This window comes from Acromyrmex echinatior, chromosome 13, assembly GCF_024713525.1.
Source record: "Acromyrmex echinatior isolate Ae372 chromosome 13, ASM2471352v2, whole genome shotgun sequence".
Lineage (NCBI taxonomy): Eukaryota > Metazoa > Arthropoda > Insecta > Hymenoptera > Formicidae > Acromyrmex > Acromyrmex echinatior.
Window position 1 is genome coordinate 9325294 of NC_141864.1, and position 27997 is coordinate 9353290.

Below are 27997 nucleotides of genomic sequence, written 5' to 3' on the forward strand. Positions count from 1 at the left end.
GAAATTATCAGTATTCTAGTAAATTCGCTCACTTTTGTAATTTTCACCTCGTTTCAAGATACAGAATCGATCTCCAGAATTGATCCCCCTGTGCTTTCAATTATAAGGCCCTGCGCACAATGGAGGAAATATTGGGTCATTTAAAAAGTATCCGCGGTACTTTGTCACTAGATATATGACCATCAACACACATCTAGTGACAAAAAACCGCGGATACTTTTTAGATGACCCAATATTAGGAATAAAAATAAATATTAAGATTTCAACCTATCAGAAACCGTGTATTCCGATGTAACCAATTTCTGATAAGTTAAAATCGTTTATTCTTTATTCTTAATTCCTTATTCGTGATGCTATTGTGCGCAATGCCTTATGTCCGTATTCACAGGCCTTATATTTAAAGCTTCCTTAAATTTATCATATACTGTATGAATTATTTCATTGGCTGCTGAACACATCTAAAAATAAATTTAAGAAATTTCTAAATATCTACATAACTTGCATAGCCGTTTAAACAAATGCAAAAAAAAATTATCCAATCGTATTTCTCTTATAAAGTCATACGTAAAATATGATTGGATAATTTTTTTCACGCATAGATTTATGTGGCTTAAACACATGTGAATACTCTTAAGTCTGATACATAATCTATTTTTTATTGTTGCATTTTCTGAACTGATGCAATAAGTTGAAGTGAAATAACATATATATTTTTTTACTTTAACTTACTGCACTGCCTTAAGCCGTAAGAAATTGACCAATTACAGTCGAATGCGAAGAGAATAATCAACTGTGATTCGTTCATTTCTTATGGCTTAAGGTTTAAAAATAGTACAGCTCGTATCACATCGTTTTTCAATATTGTGATGTTATCGGCAGTGTCGAAAATGTAATACGTAGTTTAAATCCATGTTATAAAAAATGTTGGTGCCGCTAGTGTACGAGAGTTTCAAGCTGTTTTGGAAATTTCACGAAAAAGGTCGAGGGATGACCGTTATTTCTATCATTATAAGATTCGAGAAGATCGAGGGATTTGAAGGTTGCTGATTTGATATTTATATTTGCTCAACCGTTTGATGTGATCGAGTAATAAGCTATAATGGACGAAGACGAGATCATCATGAAGAACTATGAAGTGAATGTAAGCAATATGAATAATTTAATAAAAATATGTAACCACATATGAACAATACATTGTGTACTGAGATATTGACTGAGATCATGACTTTTATAGATGCCCGTGCTGAAAATAAAACACGATTGGTATCAAACGGAGACCCATGTAATTGTGACAATACTCGCTAAGAATGTAGAAAATATTAAAGTCGTATATGGAGAAAGTACAGTACGTATCTTCACTAGCTTATCTATTATCGAATTTTATCAGACTATAAAGGAGCTTTGGATAGCATATTTCATCACAGTCATTTTATGTATATATCTTTGTTTTTTTTTTTTAAAGAAAGTTCTGACCGATATACAATAGCTATATTTACACCTAGCTTAGATTACACTGCGATCTATACATGTTTTTGTTTAACTTAGACCTGATTATACCAATATTACTTTGATTTTAAATGAGGCTTAAAACTCTGACTCTTTTTCGCTTTAAAACAAGATAGAGAGAATTTTAAGTTTCGCTTAAAGTCAAAGTAACGTTGGTGCAACCGAGCCTTAGAGGATAAACAAGGACACTTACTGTATAGGTCTAAATACAAGATGTAAACATAGCCATTGTCTAGGAAATTGGAGTAAAACAAAGAATGGTTTTCAGCAGACAACACAATGTAACATGTAATGAATTATCCTTATTGTTTGTCAATATTAAACGTTTAACATTTTGTATAAAAATAAATGACCATTGTATTATATTGTATTCCTGGCAAGCACCAAAACTGTTTTACTTCAAGTTATTGTGCACCAGTTTAAGACTTTTTTTTTTTTAAGTGAACAGACTTTGTGTGTTATTTCTTTTTAAATTATTTAAGCTGTAGACTCAATATCCAGGCATCTGAATAATATTTGAGATGTCTAGATAATCAATTACTTTGATAGTAATACTAGTTGAAAGTATCTCATGATCCTTAAATAATATTAAAAGATTAAGATAATTGTTAATGAAAAGAAAGGTGAAATTGAAAACAAATCTGAAAATACAATTTTACTATATTATAAATTATTTTTCAGCTAAGTGTGTCTGCACAATTACCATCTGGCAATGAATATAGTTTAGAGTTAGATTTAGCCAACTTTATAGTGGAGGATCAATGTACATACAAAGTGATGCCGTCCAAGATAGAAATCAAGCTGAAAAAACGAGATGATATTAGATGGACGATACTGGAAGGAAATCCAGTTTTAAGTAAAGTAAAACCTATACCAACTGGTAAGTTGTAAATTTATTACTTTATCGAAAAATATCTAAGACAAAACATAAATGTCAAATGATAAAATGTGAGACAAAGATGTAATGTTTGCTAATAAGTAAAACATTTGATAAATGATTGTCCAAAATAATTTATTAACTTACTAATTTACATATTTTGTTATTAAAAATGTATAACATTTTTAATTTTTATGGCATAATAAGACTTTAATCTTTTCATTACTATGGACGATTATAATCACTTGGCGCTCACATTTTTAATACAGATACAATATATATTTTGCTAGCACTGAAATACTTGTTTATTTCAGACTTAAAGCATTTTTCTTATTATAAACAATTATTAGATTCACATATGATTTAAACGTAATCACTTTGAAATATGCATGCAACTTGTACAATCATATCATATATTGCATTTCATGGCAAAGATAATCATAACGAGAAGGTTAAACTTATTTTATAGCATTTAAGCTGCTTTTTTTTAGGAGGCATAGTTGACATAAATATCGTTCTATCTTTATTATTTATTGAATATCAAAAAAGGCTAAAATGATGTTTATATTGTCTATACTTTCTAAAAGAAGAAAACAGTCTTAATTATTTGTATATTTCTCCTGCAATATCGAAGAATTACAATCTATAAATATATGTATTATTATATTTTTCTAAAATCATGCATACTATTCAAGAAATACTTCAAGCTGGCAAAAAAGCATCCAAATATCCAAGCTCTTGTAAAAAATCTAAAGATTGGAATAAGGTTGAAAAGGAAATAGAAAAACAAGTGGCAGCAGAAGAAACTGAGGGTGAGGCTGCAGTGAATGCTCTCTTCCAAAAGATATATGTCAATGGATCCGACGAAGTGAGACGCGCGATGAACAAATCCTTTGTAAGTGAAATGTTCATTGTTAACAAATTAAATGGTAACAAAAATGATTAATTTATGAAGTAGTTTGTTTTTTTTTTTTTTTACAAAAGCGTAAATTCTAATATAAAACAAAAATTTTTATTAAGATATCTTATTAAAACATATTTATACAGTAAAAAATAATGTTTCTTAAAGATAATCAATTAGAAATTAATTTGTACAGATATATACATATATTATAAAATTTATTGAATGTAAAACTCACTGAATATAATGAATCAATATAATATGAAACATTTGTAAAAATTATTTCATTTTTTAAATATATAGATAGAATCTGGCGGTACCGTTTTAAGCACTAACTGGGAAGAAGTAGGAAATAAAACAGTCGAGAGAAAACCACCAGATGGAATGGAATGGAAAACTTGGGACTCATAATTATGATTTTTTGCTAATTGGATTTTCATCATTTCTTACATATGTATAAATTATATATATATATATATATATATAATATATATATAAATAAAATATAATATATATATATTATATTATATATTATATATATATAAAAAATATATTATATATATATATATATTATATATATTGTATACATTATATATATATATATATAATATATTTTATATATATATATATTATATTATATATATTGTATACATTATATATATAATATATATATATATATATATATATATGCATCACACATTTAATCCTCAATCACATTATTACATTACTAGGGATACACCGGATATCCGAAAAGTATAAATATTCGATATCCGATTGAAATTTTATATCATTAAATTGATTTTTTTATTATACAATGTTCTAAAAATAAGTATGCATATTCATAATACTATAATAGCTTATACTGTGTTGCAAAATTATAATTTTTCCCTACAAGTTTTTTTTTTTTAGAAAATTTCTCGAACGCAATTCGAATCAGATATTCACCATTTTCCGGATATCCGATATCGAATATCCATATTCTGTCGGATATCTGGTAATTTTACGATTCGGTGTATCCCTAACATAAAATAAGGAAGTATATATATATATATATATTGATATTTACTTGAGAGTGATATCTCATCTTTTCATAAATAATAACTTAATTTGCATTATTTAAAAATGTTTTGTATTATAATGACATATAAAATTATTAACACTTGTTTATATTATAATCTTCATGTTATAATCTTCAACATTTAAATTTAAGTAAATTTATAATTTCTACAGTTATACTTGTATAATGTTATAATATATATGGTATCCAGTCAAAATAAATGCTTACAACATGTTTATGTACATAAGTTATAAAAAAAAAAATAGAAAGCATTTTATCTGGCAAGTATGCAGCAAGCATAATTTTTACTATCCCCCTCTCCCCCCTCTTATGAAAAAAACTGTATTTTGCTCTTCATATTTTTACAAATAACTTTTTTTATAACATTGTTGAGTTAAATATATGTTACTGATTATAAAAAATTTAATATGTATTTTACTGAACTGTAGATAAAAAAATGTAAAACTTGCATAAATTTGGTTTGTGTATTCAAACAATTGTAATTGTTTTATTATGTATGTACTGTGTTATTTGTAAAAAATATATGATCCACATGCATAAATACCTTTCTTTACATAACTTAGTCCTGAAATCAACAAATTTGCTGAATACTTGACAGAAGATACAAAAATATTAGATTTATTAATTTCTTTAATTAAATCTATCTTGCTTTCTTGTTTTTTCAATGTTGGCAACTTTGTATCAAGAGACTGCAATATTTTCTTAATATCAGATAGTTCGAGAATATTCTTTTGAAATAATAATTCATTCTTGTCTTGTGCTATCTTTATCGTGTTCCGTACGTCTAATATCCTTTTATTATTAAGTATTATTGAACCGATTAATGATACAATTGCTAATAAGGCAGAAGCGATAATAGATAAATACTTATATTTCTGTGCATTTAAGTTTTGACTAATATGATAATCTTTTATCGCAGTTGCCAATTGCATGAAATTATCTCTCTCTTCTTTTTCAAATGATGCCAGCTGATTAATAAGTTTTTTCTGTTCCTGTAAAGACTTGTGTTCTACTATTGTCAATTGCACATACTTGGGATCCTCTCGTTTCGTTTGAATTAATTCCGCATAGATCTCTTGCAGTTTATAAGTGAGATTTGTCAATTCTTTATTCAAAATTCTTCTGTTGTCATGACATTGGAATAATTTATCCTGAAGGGTAATCACTTGCCTTCTGGCTGTTTCAACAGTATCCATTCCTATTAACTGGTTATACCACTGCCACACTGTAACGATTTTTCCTGGCAATGATACGTTTGTTTCTAATGCCTTAGCATTTAAATCTTGTATTACGATAGACTGGTCGTTAAATTTCTACAACATAAAAGTTAATTTTAAATGTTGTCTTGCATATTATATTTCTCCAACTATAAAACATTCTTTCTTTTTCTGGCAAAGAATCTTCAGACTGTTGGATAAATTTAAAATTGATTCTTTAAAATCAAAATATCGACTTCAAGTAATTAATAGCTGAAAGTAAAAGTCTCAGCTAAAGTTTTAAATTGAAACTAGAATATAATTTTGATACTGTTTCCGGAACAAGAATAGTAAAGAAATTATGAAACAAAAGTTGCTTTATAAAATTTAGAATATTGAATAATGTTATGTTCAAAATTTATGAAAAGAAGAGCATAAAAACCACCGTACAAGATATTGTTTGTGATATTTAATTATCATTACATTAATAAAACATTAAGCTTTTCGGCCATAATCTGGCCATCTTCAGTAATTTCACAATATTCTTAAAACGCAGAATTACATATAGCTAACATTAAATTCAACCGTTGTGTAATATAACTATGTATAAACGTGTCCTTTCATCATGTGAAAGTGCCTCGTACAAAAATGTTGCAGCGCCAATTATCATATTACGAAATATGTAGAACAAGAATTTCCAAATTCTAATTTAACAAATTAACCTAGCATTAATATCTTCTAGTCGAAATGTATGAGAATAGAATACTTGTTTTACAGTAAAAAAATGATGAATCTCAAGTACATCCTTTACACAGATGGAAATTTGTCGTGACATTGTGTGTTATTATTTGTCATATCATATATGTTACCACTATTTATATATATATATATATATATATATATATATATATATATATATGTGTCAAAAATTTAGATTGTTCTAGAATTATTTATTAAGTGTCAGAGAGATCTTTCTTAAGAAACAAGAGCACCTTCACATGATGAAAGAACACATTTTATGCATAGTTTATACATAGTTACACGATGTTTGAATTTAATGTTAGCTATATGTAATTCTACGTTTTAAGAATATTGTGAAATTACTGAAGATGGCCAGATTATGACCAAAGCGTCTAATATTTTATTAATGTAATGATAATTAAATATCACAAACAATATCTTGTGCGGTGGTTTTTATGCTCTTTTCATAAGTTTTGATTTATAAACCATGTTCGTTTTCATTATGTTATGTTCAATCTAAAATTCTGAATTATTTTGAATAGCTCATTGATAAATATCAAGAAATAATTTTATATAAATACATAAGGCATTATATAACATTTAACATATTTTAAATCAATATATTTGTGTGTCTAAACAAAAATAAAAGTCGATCTCAGGAATTTGAATAGAAATCAATGTTTTTGACAGTTATAATAAAAATACTTTGATATATTTACATAATATTGCTTACTTTCGCAACGATGTTATATTTTTCGGTCGCAATGTTCTGCGCACTGGCGAGTTTAATCTGCACTTTTTCCGTGGCATTTTCTACAACTCCCTTTGCATTGTGAAGCATATGTTTCTTCACTTGTTCGCTTACTAGCTTCATTACCTGTCGATAGCGCTCTATCATTATGCCAATTGAATGAAACGATGCAAAAGTAAGACTGAATTAATTGTTATTAAATGCCGACAGATGACAACAGAATTGAAATACAAAGACTAGCTTATTCCTAATCTTGAACTGTAATTCGATCTAATCATAACCTTCAATCCACGTTGTCACATGGAACGTTTTGACATTTACAACATGGCAAGCTAATCCGATCTAACCTAACACAACAAGAAATCGGACATAGAAATAATAATGAAAATCATGAATTACTGTAATTTATTTCTACTTAAGTTTTAATCATTTTAAGTATCTTTATTTTAAATTCATTTCTACACGAAAGAATCGATACAATTAGTCCTTTACGCAACTCTAGTTTGAATCGCGATCGTTTCGATAATCGCGATACCGAGAGCGATTCGATATTGCGATTCTCGAAATGGAATTTGAATCATTCACAGAACGCGCACATCGGAGTTTCGCGTTCGAAACGCTCCGCATTTCTCTTTCCGATTATCATTACTTTATTTTAATTGAAATTGAATTTCGTACGAAAAGTATTGTCGCGAGTATCCCGTGGGAGTTTAGTGATATAAATACCGCACGCGTTTGTTCATTTTACGTCAATATTTGACGATCCGCCTCTATGTAACAGTCGGCATCTTTCCTGTGTTGTGAAAGCGACATTAATATATCGTCAAAGGTGCGTCAAAAGCATTCAATTGACTACGTCAACATTAATAGCCGGTCTCACCAACTCCGATTAACTTAATCGATTGTTATATTGGAACTGATTAATTGCATTTGCTGTTCAGCAGACGGTTGACACTTAATCGACCGATTAGATTAATCAGAATTGGTGAGACCGATCTTAATTTTTGCTTTTTATAAAAGAAATTGTGGGGGGGAGTGGCTAGAGAGAAAAAATGCTAGCAATTTTACATTTAATCCAATTTTGTAGTATTATAATCTCCATACAGCACAGAATTTGCAGCAATATCGTTACAATAACGCTGCAATACTGCTGCAATGTTCCAGCATTGTTGCTGCAATTTTTGTGTTAGGGGTCTTAATATTTTGTAATTTAATAATAGTTCTCTGCTTTAATTAATAAAACCAAATCATTTTTGCGTATAACTTAAACTATAGCAGAGAATAATTTGTTATTTAAAATTGATTCCTTTTTTAATTTTTTTAGTAGACATCAAAAAAACTTTGAAATAAAAAAAAAGAAAATAAGTGACGTAAGTGACAATTTTCCTTCTCAGAATGTTTGTTCTATGCATAGAAAACTTACAAAATTATTGGAAAATTAGAGAGGAAAGAATGTTACTTATATTATTTTATTATATATTCTTTTTACTGTCTATAATTATATATTGGGTCATCTAAAAAGTATCCGCGGTACTTTGTCACTACATATATGACCATCAACACACATCTAATGACAAAAAATACGCGGATACTTTTTAAATGACCCAATACTTTCTCATTTCTTACTTGTATGTTGCGTCGATTGCGTCTGATAACGAGTACACTTAATGTCGTTAAGATGGCAGGAGCATCTTAGAAATGAAATTTTAAGGTTTGTTCACGTCGTGTGCGGCGCAACGAACCTTTAATATCGGTGTTTACAATTTTCTCCCCATTGCAATATAGGTTAGAATTGTCATTCCCGCCCTGTTCTACGTGTTCACGTTGAAAATCGTTTACGTCGAATTTTAGTTAAAATTATTTAGGTAATACAGTAATAGTCACATTAAATAATAATTAATATTATCAAATTAATGTAATCTAATCTGGTTTTAACATGGAAGACATTCCTTCTTCTAAAACCAATTCTACTAGAGAACATTGTGCCAAGACATATCAGAATAAATACTTTACAGCTTGGACTTCAGGAATAAAGCTTTAAAAGTATCGTGGATGTATTCGAGTATTTATATATTTATACTAATTAGAAATCTTAATAGTACGATTGAAATGTAGCCATATATTTATAAAGCATAGTGTTGCAATTATAAAAAGAGTAAACGAGATATTTGTATCTGCCTTATTTGTACGTGGTTTTGTGAGGAAATTGTTTTATTAATTTGACAGATAAAAAAACGCCGAAAAAAAATGAAAAGAAATTTACGAAGTAATTATAATGAACCAGTAATTGAACTGTCAGATTCCGATGATAATGATTATAAAATATTTAAAAAATCTGAAGATGAGGACTATGTAATGGAACAAAATAAAAGAAAAAAGGAAATTAAAAAAGGAATTATAGGTAAGAAACAGCCAACTAAGAAAGAAGTGAAGAAAAATACACAGAGCAAAGATGTTAAATCTATTAAAAGAAAAAATCAAGAAGGAAACTTGGAGACTTCTAGCAACAAAAGACCGAAGCTAGAAGACTCGTACATTGAGTCTACTGATGCAGGAGTGTCTCAAAAAATTCAGAAAAATTCAGCCAGAATTTATGTAAAGGAAGATGTGAAACTCAATGAAAAATTTAACTTCAGCTTATCGCAATGCACGGAATGGACCGATATTGATTATATAAGCGAAGTCAACAATGTAACTAGATATATTGCAGAGAATGTAGTGAAGCTTTTCAAGGAAGACAACACTATACCTTTTATTGCAAGATATAGAAAGAACATGACTGGATCTATGGATGCAGATAAATTGAGGGAACTTCTAGAGAGTTTTGAGCAGGCGAAGATTATTAAACAACGTGCTGCAACCATTATTAAGAACATTGATAAATTGGGCAAATGGTCGCCGGAGCTTCACTCTGTTATCACATCTACAAAGTCTCTTGCCGATCTCGAAGATATTTATTCTTTATATAAACCTTCGACATCGAGACGACTTCTGGCAGATAAAGCGCGAGGATTGGGCCTGGGAAGTATCAGCGATGCAGTTTTACAGGGACAGGATATACCACCATTGACATCTTTAATAGATGAACAAAAGGAAGGTTTGCGAAATGAACAAGAAATCAGAAGCGGTATCGTGTATATAATAGCGGATGCCATCAGTAAAGATAAGAACATTTTCGACAAAGTCAACTCTCTACGGAAAACCTCGGTTATAGATATACAAACGACGCAGTGTAAAACAACAGAAGATTCGAAAAACGCAAACGAGCAGAAGTATGAACAATACTTCAATTTTAAGTCAAGGGTGAATGCCATTAAGCCTCATCATATACTGGCTATTAATCGGGCTGAATCTCAAAAGATCATCAGCGTGAAGATTGTCGTCCCCGACGCTTTCGAGGATGCGTTCCGCAACTATTGCTTATGGCAATATACACAAGAGAGAAGAAGTAGCGCGAAAATGTCCCATTTGACTTTACTCAATGATAGCATCGATTACGCTTATAAAAAATCAATCAAGCCTCAGATGGTACGTCGTATAAGGAGCGAGTTGAAGGAAAACGCGGAAAAAGCGTCCATAGAAGTTTTCACGACTAATGTTAAACAACTGCTTCTCACTCCTCCAGTGCGAGGTAAAATTGTTCTCGGTATAGACCCGGGTTACCGTCACGGATGTAAACTTGCCGTTGTATCGGAACAGGGCGATCTCCTCGAGACCGCTGTGATATATCCTCACAACCATTCGTCGGCATTTAAAGATGCGGCTAACACGTTGGCGAAATTAGTGAACAAGTACAGATGCACGATAATAGCTCTGGGAAATGCTACAGCGTGCAGAGAGACCGAGCTGTTTCTGACTAAAGCAATAGAGTCGAACGTGTTTGGCTCGCTAAACGCGATGTTCACCATCGTTGACGAATGCGGAGCCTCGATTTATAGTTGTAGCCCGCAGGCGAAATCCGAGTTTCCGGATCTGGATCCGAATCTAGTGTCGGCTATTTCGATAGCAAGACGCTTGCAGGACCCATTGGCGGAATTAGTTAAGATAGAGCCGAAGCATTTAGGAGTTGGGATGTATCAACATGATCTACCTCAAACGAAACTGACGAAGTCGCTATCCGAAGTTAGTATGAATTCACTGTTTAATATTAATTGATAAAGAGAATACAGATAATTTGAGAACTTTCAATGAATCTTTCATTATATAATGAACTGTGAAATAGATGTGTAAAAAAAGTAATTGCACAATTTTTTATTGCTAACTTTTTTGACAAAGCTAATGTTTCTTTTAAAAAATAAGAAAATTTTATATCATCATCATTGTAACTATCATAGGATAGTTTTAGAAACCTAAATAGAATAGCAATAAATTAAAGTCCATTTTATTTTTATTTAAAAAAAATTAAATTAAATTAAACACTTGAATAATAACGCGATAGTTTTTTTTTTATGGGAGATTCGATTTTTGTATCAATTGTTCCAGGTTGTCACAGAGGTTGTGAGTTTTGTAGGAGTGGATATTAATACAGCTTCTCATTATCTTTTACAACAAGTAGCCGGCCTTACGGTTTCTAGATCTAAAAGCATCATAGAATGGCGATCAAAAAATGGACCATTTAGAAATAGAGAGCAATTATTGAAAGTAAAGAGTATTGGTAGCAAAACGTTTGAACAGTGCGCAGGGTTTATAAGAATTCTGCCAGAGACAGCAAAGATTAGCGAAACTTCATCACAACAGAGCAAGAAATCGGAGAACGATTTTAATCCTTTAGATCAAACTTGGATCCATCCGGAATCGTACGCGATAGCGAATAAATTCGTAAAACACTGCCAATGCAAATTGGACGATATCGGTACTCCGGCATTTATTGGAAAGATAAATTTTCACGCGAGAACTGGATGTGGAAATCTAGCCGCGCAGTTTGGCACCGATGAGACTACAATGGAGACGATAGTTAAAGCTTTGACCATGCAGAAAGACGAGGATATACGATCGAAATTGAATCAGCCGCTGTTTCGTAACAGTGTGCGATGTATTGAAGATTTGATCGTCGGAACCATATTAAGCGGCGTCGTGCGGAACGTCACGCATTTTGGAGCATTTGTAGACGTGGGCGTTGGTAAGGAGGGTCTTATACACGTCAGCCGTATGAAGAAGGATCTCCATATAGGCCAACGTGTGGAAGTGAAGGTAGTTGATATCGAACTAGCACGTCAAAGGATTGGTCTTGAACTAATGAATTAACGCTATACGTAATTACGTTGATTTCTCTTTTTGGCATTACAATTAAAAACACTAGCGTTGGTGTTTAAGGATATTTTTGAAATTATATTTATATTATGTTTATGTTTATATTATAATTTAATTTTGTATAACTTAATTTTAAAACAAAACACTTATAAAGCAACATCTATTTTATAAATATTATCATATCTGTCGACAGAAGTAATAATATCGTACTACTTTTTACATAATTTCTGAGATTTAGCTAAATATTCTGGGTTTTCTTTTTTTTTTCTTTTCTCTCTCTCTCTCTCTTCCCTGGTAACATACAATGTGCCGCAATAAGCAACAGTAATAAACATATATTTTATTTAAATGTCCTAATTTTCTTGTATCTTGATGCATATTTCATGATCAATGATTACTATCTAATATAATTTTTTTATTTGAATGATCGTAGTTTATTGTACCTATTTATTCTTCTTGTATCTCTCACAACACTTTTCGTAGTTTATCTCAGAGAAATGGATTCCACTTTATGTCGTGTAATGCGACCGTCTAAAACGGCAACTCTATATGCGTGGTTGCGGAGAGTTTTGTAAAACGAATTCCAGTCACGTGCTAACGTGCCTTTTCCCTTGCTAGCAAAAGTACAGTCGACTACAAGAGAGAGAGGGAGGGAAGAGGGTGTATTCCGCATTGAATGCTGCAGGAAGAAGGTCGCAATTCCGGCAGACGGACCATCGCGGTTTAATCTCTTATTTCTGAAACTGGATTTTTTTTTTATTGAGACCGTAAAAATTTATCGACTAATCAATTCATTCATTGACTACATATTGACTACATATAAATTTTGTCGTGTTGTTAAATTTTAATTATATTGTTATTATGTATCGAAATATGAACAGAAAATGTTATAAATACCACGTTTTTTAGACGTATCCAGGATCTTTTTTCTAGGAGGATTTATAAATTTTATCATCATCTCTTGTTTTGGATATTTTAGAGCTTAGATGTCTCTTTCTTATTCCTGATTTTAAATAAAAAAAAAATAAGATTTTGCCAATCACAACTTTTAATCATAAAAGTGATTAACCCTTTCCCTCCTTTCTTCCTGGATATGCCTACGATAAGTACAAAGACTCTTAAGTAATTAAAAATTATTTAAGCTTTCTAAGCATAGCATATTAATTTTCCAACACTTCGAAAACGAAGCTTTGTGAGAAATTTTATTTTATATTCCACGTTTTTTGTTTTTTTTTTCATCATAGGGCCTTTTCGTTTGTACCACCGATAAAAGAGTATCGTTCAATATACAGTAGACGCGATCGGCATGAATACGATTTTATTATTGTATCCTCATACCTGATTATTTTTTTCTTTCCCCAAAACACGCTCCTCGTTTCGTCTCGCTTGAAAGTTTTAGCATGCAATCTGCGAATTCTATCCCACTATCGGGAAAGTTCGGGCGCGTACCATTCCGTTCTGTCCGCTGTTGTCTCGAACCTCGGCTACATTTTGCATGAGGAGTACACTGTATACGTCGAATAGCTCGCTTTAGGCAGGATTTAAGAACGTGTCCATGCCTCTGGCGGAAAATTCGTATTTGATCGTTATTTTCGGAATCGAAAAGCAACGATCTTTCGTGTTTCCTATTCACAATCGTGAACATGCAATGTGTATAATCAATCTTTTTAAAAGATATATTGTTTGATAAAGAAAATAGGCAATTAAACCTTCGCCTGCAATGATATTTTTACTTTCTTTATCTACAATCTGTTTTTTGTACCATTCCAGGCTTTCAAAAAATATAGAAAAATTCAGGATTACTTTTTAACATTTCTATTAAATTATCAAATAGTTTTTAATTTGTAAAAATCCTTATATATATATTTAATAAAAATTGAAATTTCAGCAAAAATAAGGAAAAAATTTGAGAAATTTCACTTGTGAATTTCCAAAAAAGATTCAGATTGCAAAAGGAGGGGCAATAAAAAGGAAGCTTAGGATTTTTAAACGAAGAAATATGAGAGTCTTTAAAAAAAATTTTTTTAAGCTTAAGTGTGAAATTGTAGCAATGTTTGTTTAAGATGAAATAATATATATTGTTCTGTAATGTTTAAAAACAAAATGTTTTAAGAAATGTTTTTATCTAATTGATACATGTTTTTATATGTATATATGTGTGTGTGTGTGTGTGTGTGTGTGTGTGTGTGTGTGTGTATAATTTTAATAAATATAAATTTTTAAATTGAAAACAAATGAGAAAATTTTATCATAAATGTTTATCATAAATGTTTAAGTCATATAACTAATTATATCGTGAGTATAATATATAATGATATTTATAACATTTACTACATAGTAAACGATAATTTTATAAACAAGTCCATTGATGATTAACTATTAAATTAAATGAGTCATTAAATATTTTTCCATTCGATTAAGTTGTTACAACATTTAATTAATTGATAGTTTAATTCAAGGCTTTGTTTTACCAAATATCTGTTAAATTTGCGAGAAGAGGTTGGAAAACACGATGCTCGTAGCAGAGAGTTTACGTTTCTCATTCACGGTATCAAATAGAGCCTATCATTCACGGAACAATGCACACGATTGATTTCTTTCGTCCAATCTGATAGATCAATCGAAGCCACAAAATATTCACGAGCAGCGCAACATACACTTGTATAGGATGTATAATCCGGAAATACACGTCCGTCGAAATAACGAAATGTTTGCTATGCGAAACGAAATGGAAAACAAGAATCATATATGACGAAAACCTATTCTTCTCTCACAATTGCTAGTTCAAGAGAAAAACAGATTTATAACATTTCTTTATTTAGAAGATTCTTAAAGAACTTATAATATATATCTTAAAAATTTCAAAAAAAAAAGATTTATATAAACTGATGTTAGAAAAAGAGTCTAAATCTCAGAATTGTTTCACTTTTTAATGTAGAATCAATTCAAAGCATATTACATCTTTATTGGAGAGAGTATTGAGTTAAATTCGCTCAGTAATAGTAGCATGTTATTTTTCTAAAATTTTAATATCTATATTTTTATAAAATGTAAAAATGAATTTTGATTTGTTCTTGTACTTTTTACTATAAAACTTTATCAAATCATTTACATTGTTTCTAACTTTGAAAGGTTAATAAGAATGCGGATTTTAAATAATCTTTTCACGGTTTTAAAAAATAATGAAGAATAAAGCGCTTTTAACGAAGCAAATTTATGATTGTGAGTTGATTTTAATCTCCGAGATGCCAGCTGTGAAATCGAATATATCATTTATAAAATACGATTAAACTCTGTACGAATGTCACTATCGTTCGTGGAGTATTGAATATCGATTTAACTTCGTACGCCAACCTTGGCATTGAATTTCCCGGGCCTTTCGCGTGTTCTTTCCACCATATCTACCCTTTATTTTCCGGGATGCTTTTCATACCCGTCGTTTTTCTCCCCTCTCCTTTCATGCACTCCATTGTTAGACTAGACGCTTTGAAACTACTTTTCACCCCCGGGGATCTGTCTATTCGCGCAACCGAGTAATAACCTCGGGTATTTTGTTATTGCCGGGATATCAGAGGATTTTATTCCAATGGTACTTCTGTGCGGAAAAAAGATATAAACTTTTTATTTTACCGTTACGATATATAATAATATATTCTTTATCATCATTATTCCGCAAATACTATAAACTTTCTGCATTAAATATCGCTGCAACTAATCCTTGAATTAGAAATTCAAAGTAAAATCTACTTGCTTAATATACACTTTTAAGATCTTTGAGATATTTTATTTCTAGTGGAAAAATATAGACCTCAAATAGCACAAAAAGAATTCAGTCGTATGTCATCAATTCTGAGTTCATTTTCGATGCAAAAAGAATTCTTTTCAGAATTGTTTACAAAAATGTTTGTGTTTGAAAATGAATTCTAAATTGATGACACAATAACTGAATTCTTTTTGGATTCTTTTTGAACTCTCTGTACTATCCGGGCTGTTTTTCTGTCGAACTGTGCTTATTTATTTTATGTATGATTCAAAACAATCGTAAAAGAGAGAAAACCAAAAGTTCTTATCATGTACTATTTGAATATTTTAACATTAAAAATGAAGAATACACAAAGTTTTATCTTATATTTATGTGCATTCCTGAAATTTCTTGATTCTTGAAGAATCTTTCGATCGTTTGCAGGAATCAACGAGTCTTTATCAAAGAAGAGTCCAAAGAATTTGATTTCAAAGAATTGATCAAAGCATTCATAGATAAGGGATGACTCGATTTGGGACATCTCAATTTTTTTTCATGATATAATTGATCATTACTGCGAAGTAAAGTACGACGTTGCTACTGATACGTGTAACTTAAGTACTCTGTACAAATTGCCTTTTCCAACGACTCGGGTGGCTTTGTCATGCCGCAAACCACGGTCGCACAAAGCGTTCTCTTTCGTACCGAAAAAGCTTTTTCCGCCTGCTTTCTTTACGACCTTGCCTTTCTGACGGCTTAAGTCCTTTCTTAGGCGAGCTTGCACGTAATATCAACCTAACGAGATGTAATATTTATATTACCGGGGAAAAATATTTTCGCGCTCTGGTTTATACGACAGGGTTGATTTATACTGAGTGATTCGGTAAACGGGGACGACCATAATCCCTTTCTTTTATTTAAGCGGGAATAGAAGAAAATTATAGTAGAGAACTGCATTTTGGCTTTATCTCTCGACGATTCAGGTCGCATTCTTGCGATTCATCCAAAGTATACCGCAAAATGCAATTACTTTATGCAACTATTTTATTTGAAACAATTGTATAAAGTAGAATGACGTGACTTTTGTATAATTTTATTATTATTCTCGTGATGAAGGTACTTGATACATATACATGGCATTATTTAACAAAGGAACCGACATTTTTTTTAATTTAAGTAATTATTTGCTGTATGCTTTATCAGCGATTTCGTATGCGACAAAATGCGTTTGTCGTATTCCCTCTATATTCCCGACTGCTTTATTTTCGCGTGCTAACATTATTTCGCGCTGTCCGGGCGAGCTTTTCAGGTTGTCCCCGACGAAATCATCAGCTCGACGCAGGAATACGCGCCGGAGGTTACTTAATTTCAGTCGCGACTCATAGGGGTGGGCTGATCCAATTATCGTGGTTCACCACGAGCATCAAGGTGGCGGTTTTCATTCTCTCTGCGTCCCTTTGTCTCGCGTCGAAAGAGAGAGGACCCCGGCGGTGGTACACACCGGTGCATTGTAACTTTGATTCTCAAAAGCAAAACCGATCGGGCTTTACCGGACGAAAGGGATTTGGAAGGTTGAGACTGACAAATTCCGGCCGGCAAACATATATCAATTCACTCTGTTTTAACATCAGTTAGCATCTCAACTTGATCAAGCTTGATTTATACACAAGGAAATTAATTGGGAATGTTATAGTGAATATAGAAATGACAACGGATGATTCGAAACTCTCGTTTAGACAATATTATTAATCGATCCTTACAGACATTTCATATTGACAGATAATGATTAATTAGTTGATTACTTATTTCGAAATTCAAATGTAACACAATTATACAGACTCTCAATTTTTAAAACTATATAGAACAAACAATGAAATTCAAGCCTTTAACGAGAATACAGCGCGATTAGATAAGCGCAAGTTGTGATATCAAAAACTTGTTATTACTTTACGAGAAGGATGATGTCATCTTTATTTTAAATTGTACATTACCATCAGCTATTAATGCCACTTTAATATATATTCCTAATAATACTTTGCCATTTCGAGAGTGAAAATTAATGATATTTATGACTGGAATCACAATAGATACGTTATTGTCAATATTACTAGACAATAGGTCCAATTTTCAAATGATGTCAAATTGTAGTCAAATGGACGCACATTCACACACCACTTTCACGTGTAAAATCTTTTCTCTCAAAAACTCTCCCGCACTCGAGAAAGCAATGTTATTCTCTATTTTTACTCGCTTTTTTTTCACAAAGGAACATCTTGTTACATATCACGATTTACTGAACACTTTGCATGTAACAATACAAGACAGTAACTAGACATGTATTATGAGTTACTAGTGAGGTCGACGATTTAACGAAAAATGTAAAAACATTAACGTTCCAACGTAATGGTTGCCATCCGAGGCATAATGTGAGTGTGCGAGAGAACCTATGTAAGGGTTGGCTTGCGACTCGCTCCCTGTGTGTAAGAGTCTCTCTACACCCTCTCGATCAATATTCCGTCCAGTGGCGTAGCACTGTTTCTTTTTCGTGCAACTATATTGCGATTTTGATTGCCTTCGAAAATGCGATCCTACGATTATTAAAGCCATCGTGATGACGAGACATGAATGCGAGGCATTCCAGTTGTACAAGTTATCTATTTTTTAGAGAGAGTTATCTATTAGAGATAAGTGAGATAATAAACGGATTAACCGATATTGTAAATATTGTTAAGTCTCTAATGAAATTGGATTGTAACACTTATTATATAACATACATAAAAACATCTTTGGCTCACACTGACAATTTTTTCCTTAATATTTTAATTTTTTTCTCTAATAAAATATAGGCTCTAATAAAATATAGGATCTTGCTTCAAAATCTCTTTTTATTTCTAAAATTTTAAAATATAAAATATTCTTGATGTCACATATAATAGTATGTTATTATGTCGCTATACATACAGCATTAAAATATAAATATTAATTTGCATCATATGATATTTAAGGATATTAATTTGCATCATATGATATTTAAGGATTAAAATGCTATTTTCATCCTCGTTATTCAACGTCGATCTTTTACTATTTGAAGGTCATCTAAGAGATTACACAGACACTTCTACTGTAACGTCTTCAGGTTCTAATTTTACTTGAGAATGTTTATAAATGGGATAAAAAAATATATTCAGAAAATTATATAAAATTTTATTGATTAAAACACATAAAAAAGATAGAGTATTTAAATTTAATATTTCTTTCGTGTCGTTTTAAATGGAATATTGCTGGAGCTTTTAGAGAATTTGGAGTATTTACATGGCATTACACAGCGCGATTTCAATAAATTCCAATATTTTCGACCGAAATTACATTTGCATAAACCACAACCGTTGGACAAATTTGCTACTGCCAGTCAGGATATTTAATTGGAGAACCGTCACGCAACACAACTGTCAATGGGGAAAATCTCTCTCGATAACACGATTAAATTTCGCGGCCAATTGCCGTGACGCAAATTGGTGGACGACATATGGCTAAACAGGATTCTTGATGATTACCGTCCACCATACGTTACAAAGCACGTACCTATACACACTTCACATCTTCTGTGCAAACGTAACGTCGGCACAATGATTAAAGCAGTACGTCATTCTGATTTTAATGAGATTTGTACAACAGCTATTAGTCAAATTACCGCATGTGGCGATGTTTCAACGGCTTTCTAAATTATCTCGCGATAATTTCAATCAAATAACTTTATGGAACGATTAATACAAATTGCGAGTGCTCAACTATTGTTTGCCAGTATTGTTTGTAATGTACTCTGTTTATGATAAAAAGATATCCTGTATATTACATAGTGGTGTGTATTTCGAGGATTTTGTTCCGGGAGTTATTTCGCGTTCCCCGATGCAATTTTCCAAATGTCATTTCACGAGGTGTTTTCAAGTTTTGGAATGCGCAATTGATATCTACGTGAAACATACACCTCGCAACAATGGAAAATAAAAACAAATAGCAGCTTGGAGTTTGCTCTTGATCATTCATATCGATTTAGTATGAGAGAGAATTTTGTTATATAAGCTCTCTCTCTCTCTCTTTCTCGAAATAAACTGCGTTAACGATGGTAAAATGCAATCAATTCAGAATTTATACGCGTATAGATTCGTTATTCAAAAGCAAACCTGTGTAGACATACACATAAATAGATTACATAAATGGATGTGCAACTTTTGAATATCGTGACATTTTTATACAATCCATAGAAACGAAATAAAAATTTAATTATCTTTATTTCGAGCTAGTTTGTCGACGACTTTTTCTACGATATATGTTATTTGCTTTTTCAATCTGTATGTCTGCGTATGCATCCGTGTAGCTTAATTCGCAATAAATAATAACTAACAATGAAATTGAAGATAGGTGCGCGTTAATATTTTCCATCATATATTTCTCCACAATTTGCTCCTGTAAAATTGTTTTTATTCTCAATTCGCTCCTGTAAAATTATTTTTATTATTGAAGTAGAGTTTGTTTTACACGTAGAAATAAACACGCAGTCACCAAACGTTTAATTTTAAAACACACGATACGCATACAAATTTTATGTCTATTTTTCTTCTGCACTGCAAGCAATTATTTCCGGATAAATTTCATATATATTTATTTTGATGAATAAACTGAACTAGTTTAAAAAGAGATATCGTTCAACTAGAAGCGGTTTATATTAATATACACCTCCTGTAAGATGATACTGATATCCTTGTTTTCAATTTGTTACAGGATTCTTCCACCGGAGCATCATATTCGATGGGTTTGGCGCTTGGAATATTCTCCGGAGATCCCTTTCATTGCTGGGAGAACGAGGAGATCAGATGCATCATAAAGTAGAGGTGAGATTACATTGGCAAAGATAACATTGCGTCGGAGCGGAGAGAGTATTCTGACGGAAATTGAACTTGTCAACATTGAAATAGAAAATTATCTTTTTTTGACACATTAAAGGATACTTTTTTTCTTTATGATAAATCATAAATAAAATGGCGCAATTTCACTCGTCCGATATCTAATAATTATTTTATCTGGCTTGAGAAATAAAAATGAGCAATATTACTTTTCATATATAAGGCTGTTCCGTTTTTACCGAAATCATTGAAATTAAATACATTTTGACTTCGCATTATTTTCTTATTTATAAATTAAACGTTAGTTTTCATTTCAAGTTTCCACTAAAATTTTATCCGATAAAAACGAACTAACCTGTAAAGGTCTTCTGTCATCTCCGCTGACTTTAATCGGCGGTCCTCTTTTTTTTTTAACACAGTAGAACCCGGATTATCCGACATCTTATTATTTAATTCCCAAATTACTTGATTTTGTTATATAGAATTCCGATGACGAATAACACGGAAGTTAAATAATCGGTGTCGGATAATTCGGGCTCTAATATATGTGCATTTTTCTATTTATTTTATTTCTTCTTGTCAAATAATTTGCAATGTATAACAGTACATAGAATGTAAAACAATATATACAACATAATATTATAATTTATTTATTATAATTTATGATTTTACATAAAAAATAGAATATATACAATACAGAATTATAAAATATATTACAGAGAAATTGCTTACATTTGAGCATTACATTTGAGATCTTTTTACTAATGCCATACACGAAGGCGTTAAAAATAAGAATACAATTAAAATTCACTATTTTTAAATAAAATATTTGATTGTTGCAAATACTTTAAAAAAAGGACGTAAGATTAGATATTTAATGAAATGCAGTGTGAAATTTACGTATAATTTTATGAATTTATATAATTTTCCGTTTTACATTCTAATTAATAATGAATTAATGATAACTTTAAATCATGAATTTCATAATAATTCTGGAAGATATATTCGCAATTTTATAATATTGAATTTCAGACGAATGTCAAATTTTGCGAATAAAAAGCTGCTATTTGATTGTTGATGTAGCATTCGAATTTTCAATATTTGAACATTTAATAAAATTTATATTTATAAAAGTTGGTGATAATATTTGAAATGCACAAGTATTTTAAAAAATAAAAATTGTCAAATAAGTTTTTAATAATCGCAAAATTTTATTAAATGCGTTAATTTAGCGAATTTTGCATTCTCCTACATGTTCTGTCGATTTTCTGAGAAATTTATTTATTAAGTTGTATCACTTTCACAGATTATCACCATTTTATGCAATAGATTTAGTATCAAATTTACCTTTAAAAAAACTATTTCTTTTTAATAGCGGTGATTTTACGATATTCTTTATGACGTTAGTTCATTCTTGATGATCTATAGGATAATATTTACTTAATTCATTTGTGATGATAACTCGAAAATTAGATTATTTTAGTTGTGTGCACTTTTAAAGTAAGGGAGCGATATTTACGCGTATAAATGAGACTCGACGTCGATCAGAATAATTATTTGGCGAAAAGTAGGTCTTGTCAATGCGAAACTTAATAGCAAGTCATAAAGTCGATCAATTCTGTTTACTGGCGATGTCACGTCGAGATTTTATCTCGCTGTATTCACGCTCGCCGAGTTTAACTTCGGTCCATACCCTTTATCGCGGAGCTTCATCCACGGAAAACGGCAGTGTGCGGTAATGACTTTATTAGGGTTATCGACGTGAGCACGTGCCTCACCCTCTGACATTTCAACTCTTGGCATGTTCGTTATGGAAAGTAGGCCTGGCCGACCGAGCGACGCTTGGCGCCGGGCGCTGCGTAGCGTCGCGTCGCGTCGGCAGATACGATATAGCTAATTGCTAATTATCTTACGGTTTTAATCAATCAGTCAGAATGACACATTGTGCAGTCATGGCAGATGTTGCGCAACCACCCGCAGTACCTCCGTTGTAATCAAGTCCAGATCGTTCGTATAATTGGCCGATTACGTGATTCCGTCGTTACACGCCCGTCGGTTATTCCCGTCGCACGCTCGTTACAGTATTACGTGAACTTCATTATTCTGTGCTCGCTGTAATTCAGCGGATACAAGGGTGAATCTGTGCTTAGATCGGCACGAGAAAGCGGTTTTCGTGTTGTTACAGGCGTCGCACATCCCCCCCCCTCTCTCTCTCTCTCTCCCTCCCCCTAACCGGTGAAATTGCAGCCTGGCGTCCTGAAGATATATTTCACGCCTTGTTGCGAGTAAGTGGCTTCTTCCACGCAGGATTAATGCCATAACGCGCGCTACGCGTTATGCATAGCATATAATACTCACTGCTAATTTATTTTTCAGAAAATGCTGCTGGAGACGCGCGTATAAAATAGTGTTATTACTCAGACAGCGAAAACATCTAAGAAATGTTACAAAGAAGTTTGTAAAAATTTTAGACGCGTCGTTTGGATCTTTGTTTACTGTGCGCGTTACATGCGAAATATTAAGAAAGAAGATTTAATGTATAGCTAAAAGAAAGATTTAATTAAGTACAGCGAGTGTTACTTACTTAAAATGTAACCAAATATTTTTAAAACTGATATATTTCACGCTGTTCAATTATATTTTCCAATTTATGATTATATAAAAATGACTGTTTTGTTGATGCAATTCAAGAAATTAAGATTTAAAAATGTCTGAAAAATATTTTCTAAATTTTTAAACGATATTTTATATTTGTGTTATCCGTACTTAAGTGATTCAGTAGAAAGAAAAAGAAAGAGGAAGAGCAGAAAGAGTTCGCCGCAAGAATAAGGTTTCTTAATTCGTAAATAAATGCGATGACACGCCTTAAATCAGAGAGAAGCATATTTTACAATGATTTCTATTTTTTACGAGTATTCTAAAAAGTAATTATGAGTTTTTATAAATAATACTAGAATTTCAAATATAATTCAAAAGAAATTAAGTGAAAGAAGGGCAACTGTACAAACATATGTTTTGAAATATAATAAAATTTCAATATTGAAATATAAAATGGATACAATTTAAAATTTGTTTGAAATAAATTGTTGTTTACTTTATTTTTACGCGTGGGCAACTTAGGAAAAATGTAATAAAATCATCGTATTAACGAGTATATGGAGCGTTCGACCTGTTTTATAATAGTTTGAAACTCTCGATATATTGGTTTAAGTTCCTAAACCGTTACGTTAATGTACGACTACGGAGTTACTAATTAATTTGTGCGTTCTGTACTCAGCCTAGTTACGATAGTCAGATACTCAGGCGATCATACTTTAACCTTCTGACCCACTTTCGACAATGTATAAAAAGCGTGGATTACTCTCCCATATTAAATGTGCATCTCGCGGTGAGAGCAAGAGAGAGAGAGAGAGAGAGAGAAAGAGAGAGAGGGTCTGCATCCTGGTTCTTGCCATATCGAGGACGGGAAGAAACGAGTGAAAACCTGATTTCGCAAGATTATTGTTAGTCACAGTAGCGGCTTAATTTATGAGGTACACGCTTAAAATTTTAAATATTATAATACAGAATATAATACAATTAAACTATAATTGCAAACAATGTTAGATAATCCACCGTCGATGGTTTTGAGATATTCTGAATAGAAAGAATTAATTTAAAAGAAAAAAAGATCGGGAAATATGCAGAGACACAATATTTATAAAAACCGACAGAAAGTGTCAAATTAATATAGATCCGCAAATTGATAGACCGATTATGAATAATTTACTTTATTTGCGGAAATGATTTGTATGCAGATTACTATGTGTCATGATAAACAATTGAGCTTGTGGTATTTGATTATCTTATCAACGTTTTGGCACGCTATCAGTCTCAACTGTGTCGTGTCGGTGAATGTATCATCGTACAGTTTGACTTCCTCGAATAAAGTGAATTGCCTGTAATTCCATTTGATTTGCATTTCTGTATTAAATGAATGAACCATATTCCGTCTGTTTTTATACGTATGTAGATATTACGTACGCTCCACAGATTTCTCGAATCTATGTCTGTTGAAATGCGTGCATAGACATTCGATTTAATGCTCCTAAATTGTTCTCATAAGGAATTCGATTGAATGTACTCGGCAACTAATTAATTACTGAATACTCACTATTTTTAATATTGGTTAGTACCAGATTTATCCGTAAGAAAATAGAAAGGCTTAAAAGGCCTTTCAGAAAACGATTTTACACACATCTAATAGCGAATTAGACGAACTAGGTGTACATTAAAGCCGTCGTACACAGATTGACCTAAAAATATATGTTTGATATAAATTTGATAGAAATAGATTAAAGCATGAAATCTTCAATACACTTTATTGTAGTGTTAGATAAAATATGTATTGTATCATTCAAAACATTTGTATTTCACTTTTACGCTCAGATTAAAATTAATATACAACGGCTTTAATATGCACCAGTGCGCATTAGTGTGCCTACCAAATTGCTAGTAGATGTATAGAGTTATTCCCTGAAAAGCCTTTAAGCCTTTCTAGTTTTTTTACAGATAAATCTAGTACTGGCCAATAAAGGTAGTAATTGAGGGGATGGGTGGGATAAAGGTCTAATTACAAAATCTTGATATTAATAAAAATTAAAATAATTTACTACTTTTTTATTATACACAAATGGGTACAATATTGAATGAATTTATGTAATGTCTTTAAGAAGTTACATGTTACAATACTTCTCTATTACGATCAATATTACATGAAAAAGTTAATTATCGGAAAAAAAGCTAATTGTCGAACCTAAGTAGAATTGCCTAAGTAGATTAGCCTTTATTCCACCTATCCCCTCAATTAATTACTTATTTTAAGTATTAAAAGCATTATTATTTTCTAATCGTTCAGTACTTTTAATACTCCAAATAAATAAGTAATTATTGCCTGTTAGTAATAAATTGTTGTAGATTTCTGTAAGGGTTAGATGGCTTTACTCCGAATTGTGTCGTCTCCAGGGTCTTAAAATATCTCGATCCGTCAGTGATGCTCGCATCTCTCTTTATAGCTACTTCCTTTCCCACATGTCAGTTAAAAGAATGAAACCGTCTCCGCTATTAGTCACATATCATTCTTGTAAATTATTTGCGTCATTACGTGTACGCGGAGACCGTAAAATAAACTCTCACAAATTCGCAAGGAGGTTAGACAGAGTCTCACGCGAAGAAACCTATTGTTTGCGCCAGCGTGGATCGATTACACGTGAACCTTTCATACTTTCGACGTGTCTCACCGAATTCGATCGCTTGTTATTTTTTCTGGCCCGATGAATATTCGAATATTCGCAGGGGAGAGTTTGTTTCTTGCCGCGAATGTAGGATATATCGCGGGCGAGACGGGAAACGATCCCGTCGTCGGTCGTGGACGGCGGGGCGTCTAGACGCCGCGGCGCCTGTTTTCAAGCATCAAATGCTTGCGGAAATGCGGTCGATGCTTCGAGCTTTCTTGCCTTTCTCCGCAGCTTTTGCTGCAGGAATTTCGCTGGCGCCACGCCGCTTGCGTTTGGCCGCAATTTCTCAAAGGGATTAAAAAATTAACGTGTATGTCACAATTTGTTAGACGTTTTTTTGGAAAAATATTATGTTAAACAAGCTACGTTTTCTATCGTGTCTTTAAACTTGTTTACCTTTGTGTAATGCAACTCTTCATGTTAGTCCTTTGTAATTAATACACTCATCGTTGTATTTAAAATAAAATTAGTATATATTTGAAGTTTGGAGAAAACAAGTTGGAAATTTTTAATACATTGCAGTGACAAAAAAGCTATTGACTTTTTTCTGTATTTTTCGCCGACAGGCAGATAGAAAATTATGAACAATAATGAATCTATCATGACATTTATTCAAAAAATATGCTTTGATAAAAATATTGAAACTCAAAATTGTTGATTTTTTTCTAAAAAATTTAAAAATTAAAAAATAAAACTGAATTCATTAATGTATTAAGAATTAAAATTAAGTCATTTCTATTTTTCGTTGGTTTTTTGTATTCCTTGAGAATTACGTGCCGCTTATTCGTATAAAGAGTGTCAAGTTTCGGGCGCGACATTGTTTTCGTCTTCTTCACATTTGGAGTTTTTTGCCATTATCCTTTATCCCGTAGAATTTCATTCGCTCGATTAAATCGAATAAAAACAGTACGAGGAGTTCCGTATATGTGACGTTCTCAGGAAAGAGAAGGACAGGCAATTTTTTAATCAGGCAATGTAAGTTCACGCGAATCGCGACGATGCAATAAGGGCGTCCATATCGCCGGATCGATTTTAATCTCTGTAAGAGATTCTGGGAGAGAATACGCGTTTATATTCAGATTGAAAATGTTACGTCGTGTTGCACGTGCTGCAGTTGAAATGCATTTAATGGGCGGCGGCGCTGCGCTTGAAGGCAGAAGGCCGGTTATAACCAAAGTCAAATATTTTATGCCGTCACCTCTCCTGTCGTGTGTGTGAGCGATCGATCAGACCCGGTTTACGACAGACTCGGATAATAATTTGAAATACATGAATCACCCCGAATCGCTCGCAAGTCGCGTGTTATACGTATACAGCGCTTTGTGCATAAAAGTTTCCGTGCATGACGCTAAATATAGACCAGAACGATGTGGCATTATTTAAAATATGAACAAAATTAGGGAGGTAAAAGAAAAATAAGAGGGTAAGGAGAAAAGTTGGAAATAAAGAGGAATTTTTCATTAATATCACGTAAATATCATTACTACGGTGACTGTCCTTTATTGTAAAGGACAGTTTTTTATTTCGGAGATAGCTGTCTTTTAAATTTATTAATTTATTAAATTTATTAAATTTATTAATTTTTTAAAAATTCAATTTTGCACTTTGTTTTAATATTATTACAGGAAATTCCTTTGTAATTAGCATTCCAGTAATGTCTAATGTCATTCTAATGATTTATGGAAAACTGACACACCCAAAGTACACACCAAGACAAGAGAAAGTCAAAATGACTTTATTTTGACGTCATGAAAATTAAAATGATTTTTGTTACAAAA

At 31.8% G+C, this 27997-nt stretch overlaps 3 protein-coding genes across 6 annotated transcripts in view; 2 read left to right on the top strand and 1 right to left on the bottom strand.

Annotated features, from left to right (window-relative positions):
* Positions 1-869: 869 nt before the first annotated feature.
* On the top strand, positions 870-4626 carry Sgt1 (suppressor of G2 allele of skp1). The gene is made up of 5 exons (XM_011059956.2): positions 870-1141; positions 1235-1345; positions 2188-2386; positions 3079-3278; positions 3588-4626. The coding sequence occupies exons 1-5, from the start codon at positions 1100-1102 to the stop codon at positions 3693-3695; spliced, it is 660 nt and encodes a 219-aa protein (XP_011058258.1). The 5' UTR covers positions 870-1099; the 3' UTR covers positions 3696-4626.
* LOC105148303 (mitochondrial potassium channel) lies at positions 4391-7538 on the bottom strand. The gene is made up of 2 exons (XM_011059955.2): positions 7033-7538; positions 4391-5675 (listed from the first exon to the last, which is right to left on the bottom strand). Exons 1-2 carry the CDS (start codon positions 7195-7197, stop codon positions 4869-4871), a joined length of 972 nt encoding a protein of 323 aa, XP_011058257.1. The 5' UTR covers positions 7198-7538; the 3' UTR covers positions 4391-4868.
* A 128-nt stretch (positions 7539-7666) lies between these two features.
* The window catches only part of LOC105148301 (S1 RNA-binding domain-containing protein 1), a 103691-nt gene continuing 83360 nt past the window's right edge, over positions 7667-27997 (top strand). The window contains exons 1-3 of one of the 4 annotated variants that reach the window (XM_011059951.2): positions 8616-8915; positions 9277-11172; positions 11533-13345. In XM_011059951.2, coding sequence (XP_011058253.2) covers positions 9298-11172; positions 11533-12294 — 2637 coding nt within the window. In that variant the 5' untranslated portion in view covers positions 8616-8915; positions 9277-9297 and the 3' untranslated portion in view covers positions 12295-13345. Of the gene's footprint in view, positions 8916-9276; positions 11173-11532; positions 13346-20821; positions 20932-27997 lie in introns of those variants that run through there. The other 3 variants (XR_015547188.1, XR_015547186.1, XR_015547187.1) reach the window with 3 other exon arrangements.

Coding starts and splice junctions, on each gene's coding strand:
- Sgt1 (XM_011059956.2), top strand. CDS start 1,100: ATGGACGAAGACGAGATCATCATGAAGAACTATGAAGTGAAT. Junction 1,346..2,187: donor TCGTATATGGAGAAAGTACA/GTACGTATCTTC, acceptor ATTATTTTTCAG/CTAAGTGTGTCTGCACAATT. Junction 3,279..3,587: donor GCGCGATGAACAAATCCTTT/GTAAGTGAAATG, acceptor TTAAATATATAG/ATAGAATCTGGCGGTACCGT.
- LOC105148303 (XM_011059955.2), bottom strand. CDS start 7,197: ATGATAGAGCGCTATCGACAGGTAATGAAGCTAGTAAGCGAACAAGTG. Junction 5,676..7,032: donor AATATAACATCGTTGCGAAA/GTAAGCAATATT, acceptor TTTATGTTGTAG/AAATTTAACGACCAGTCTAT.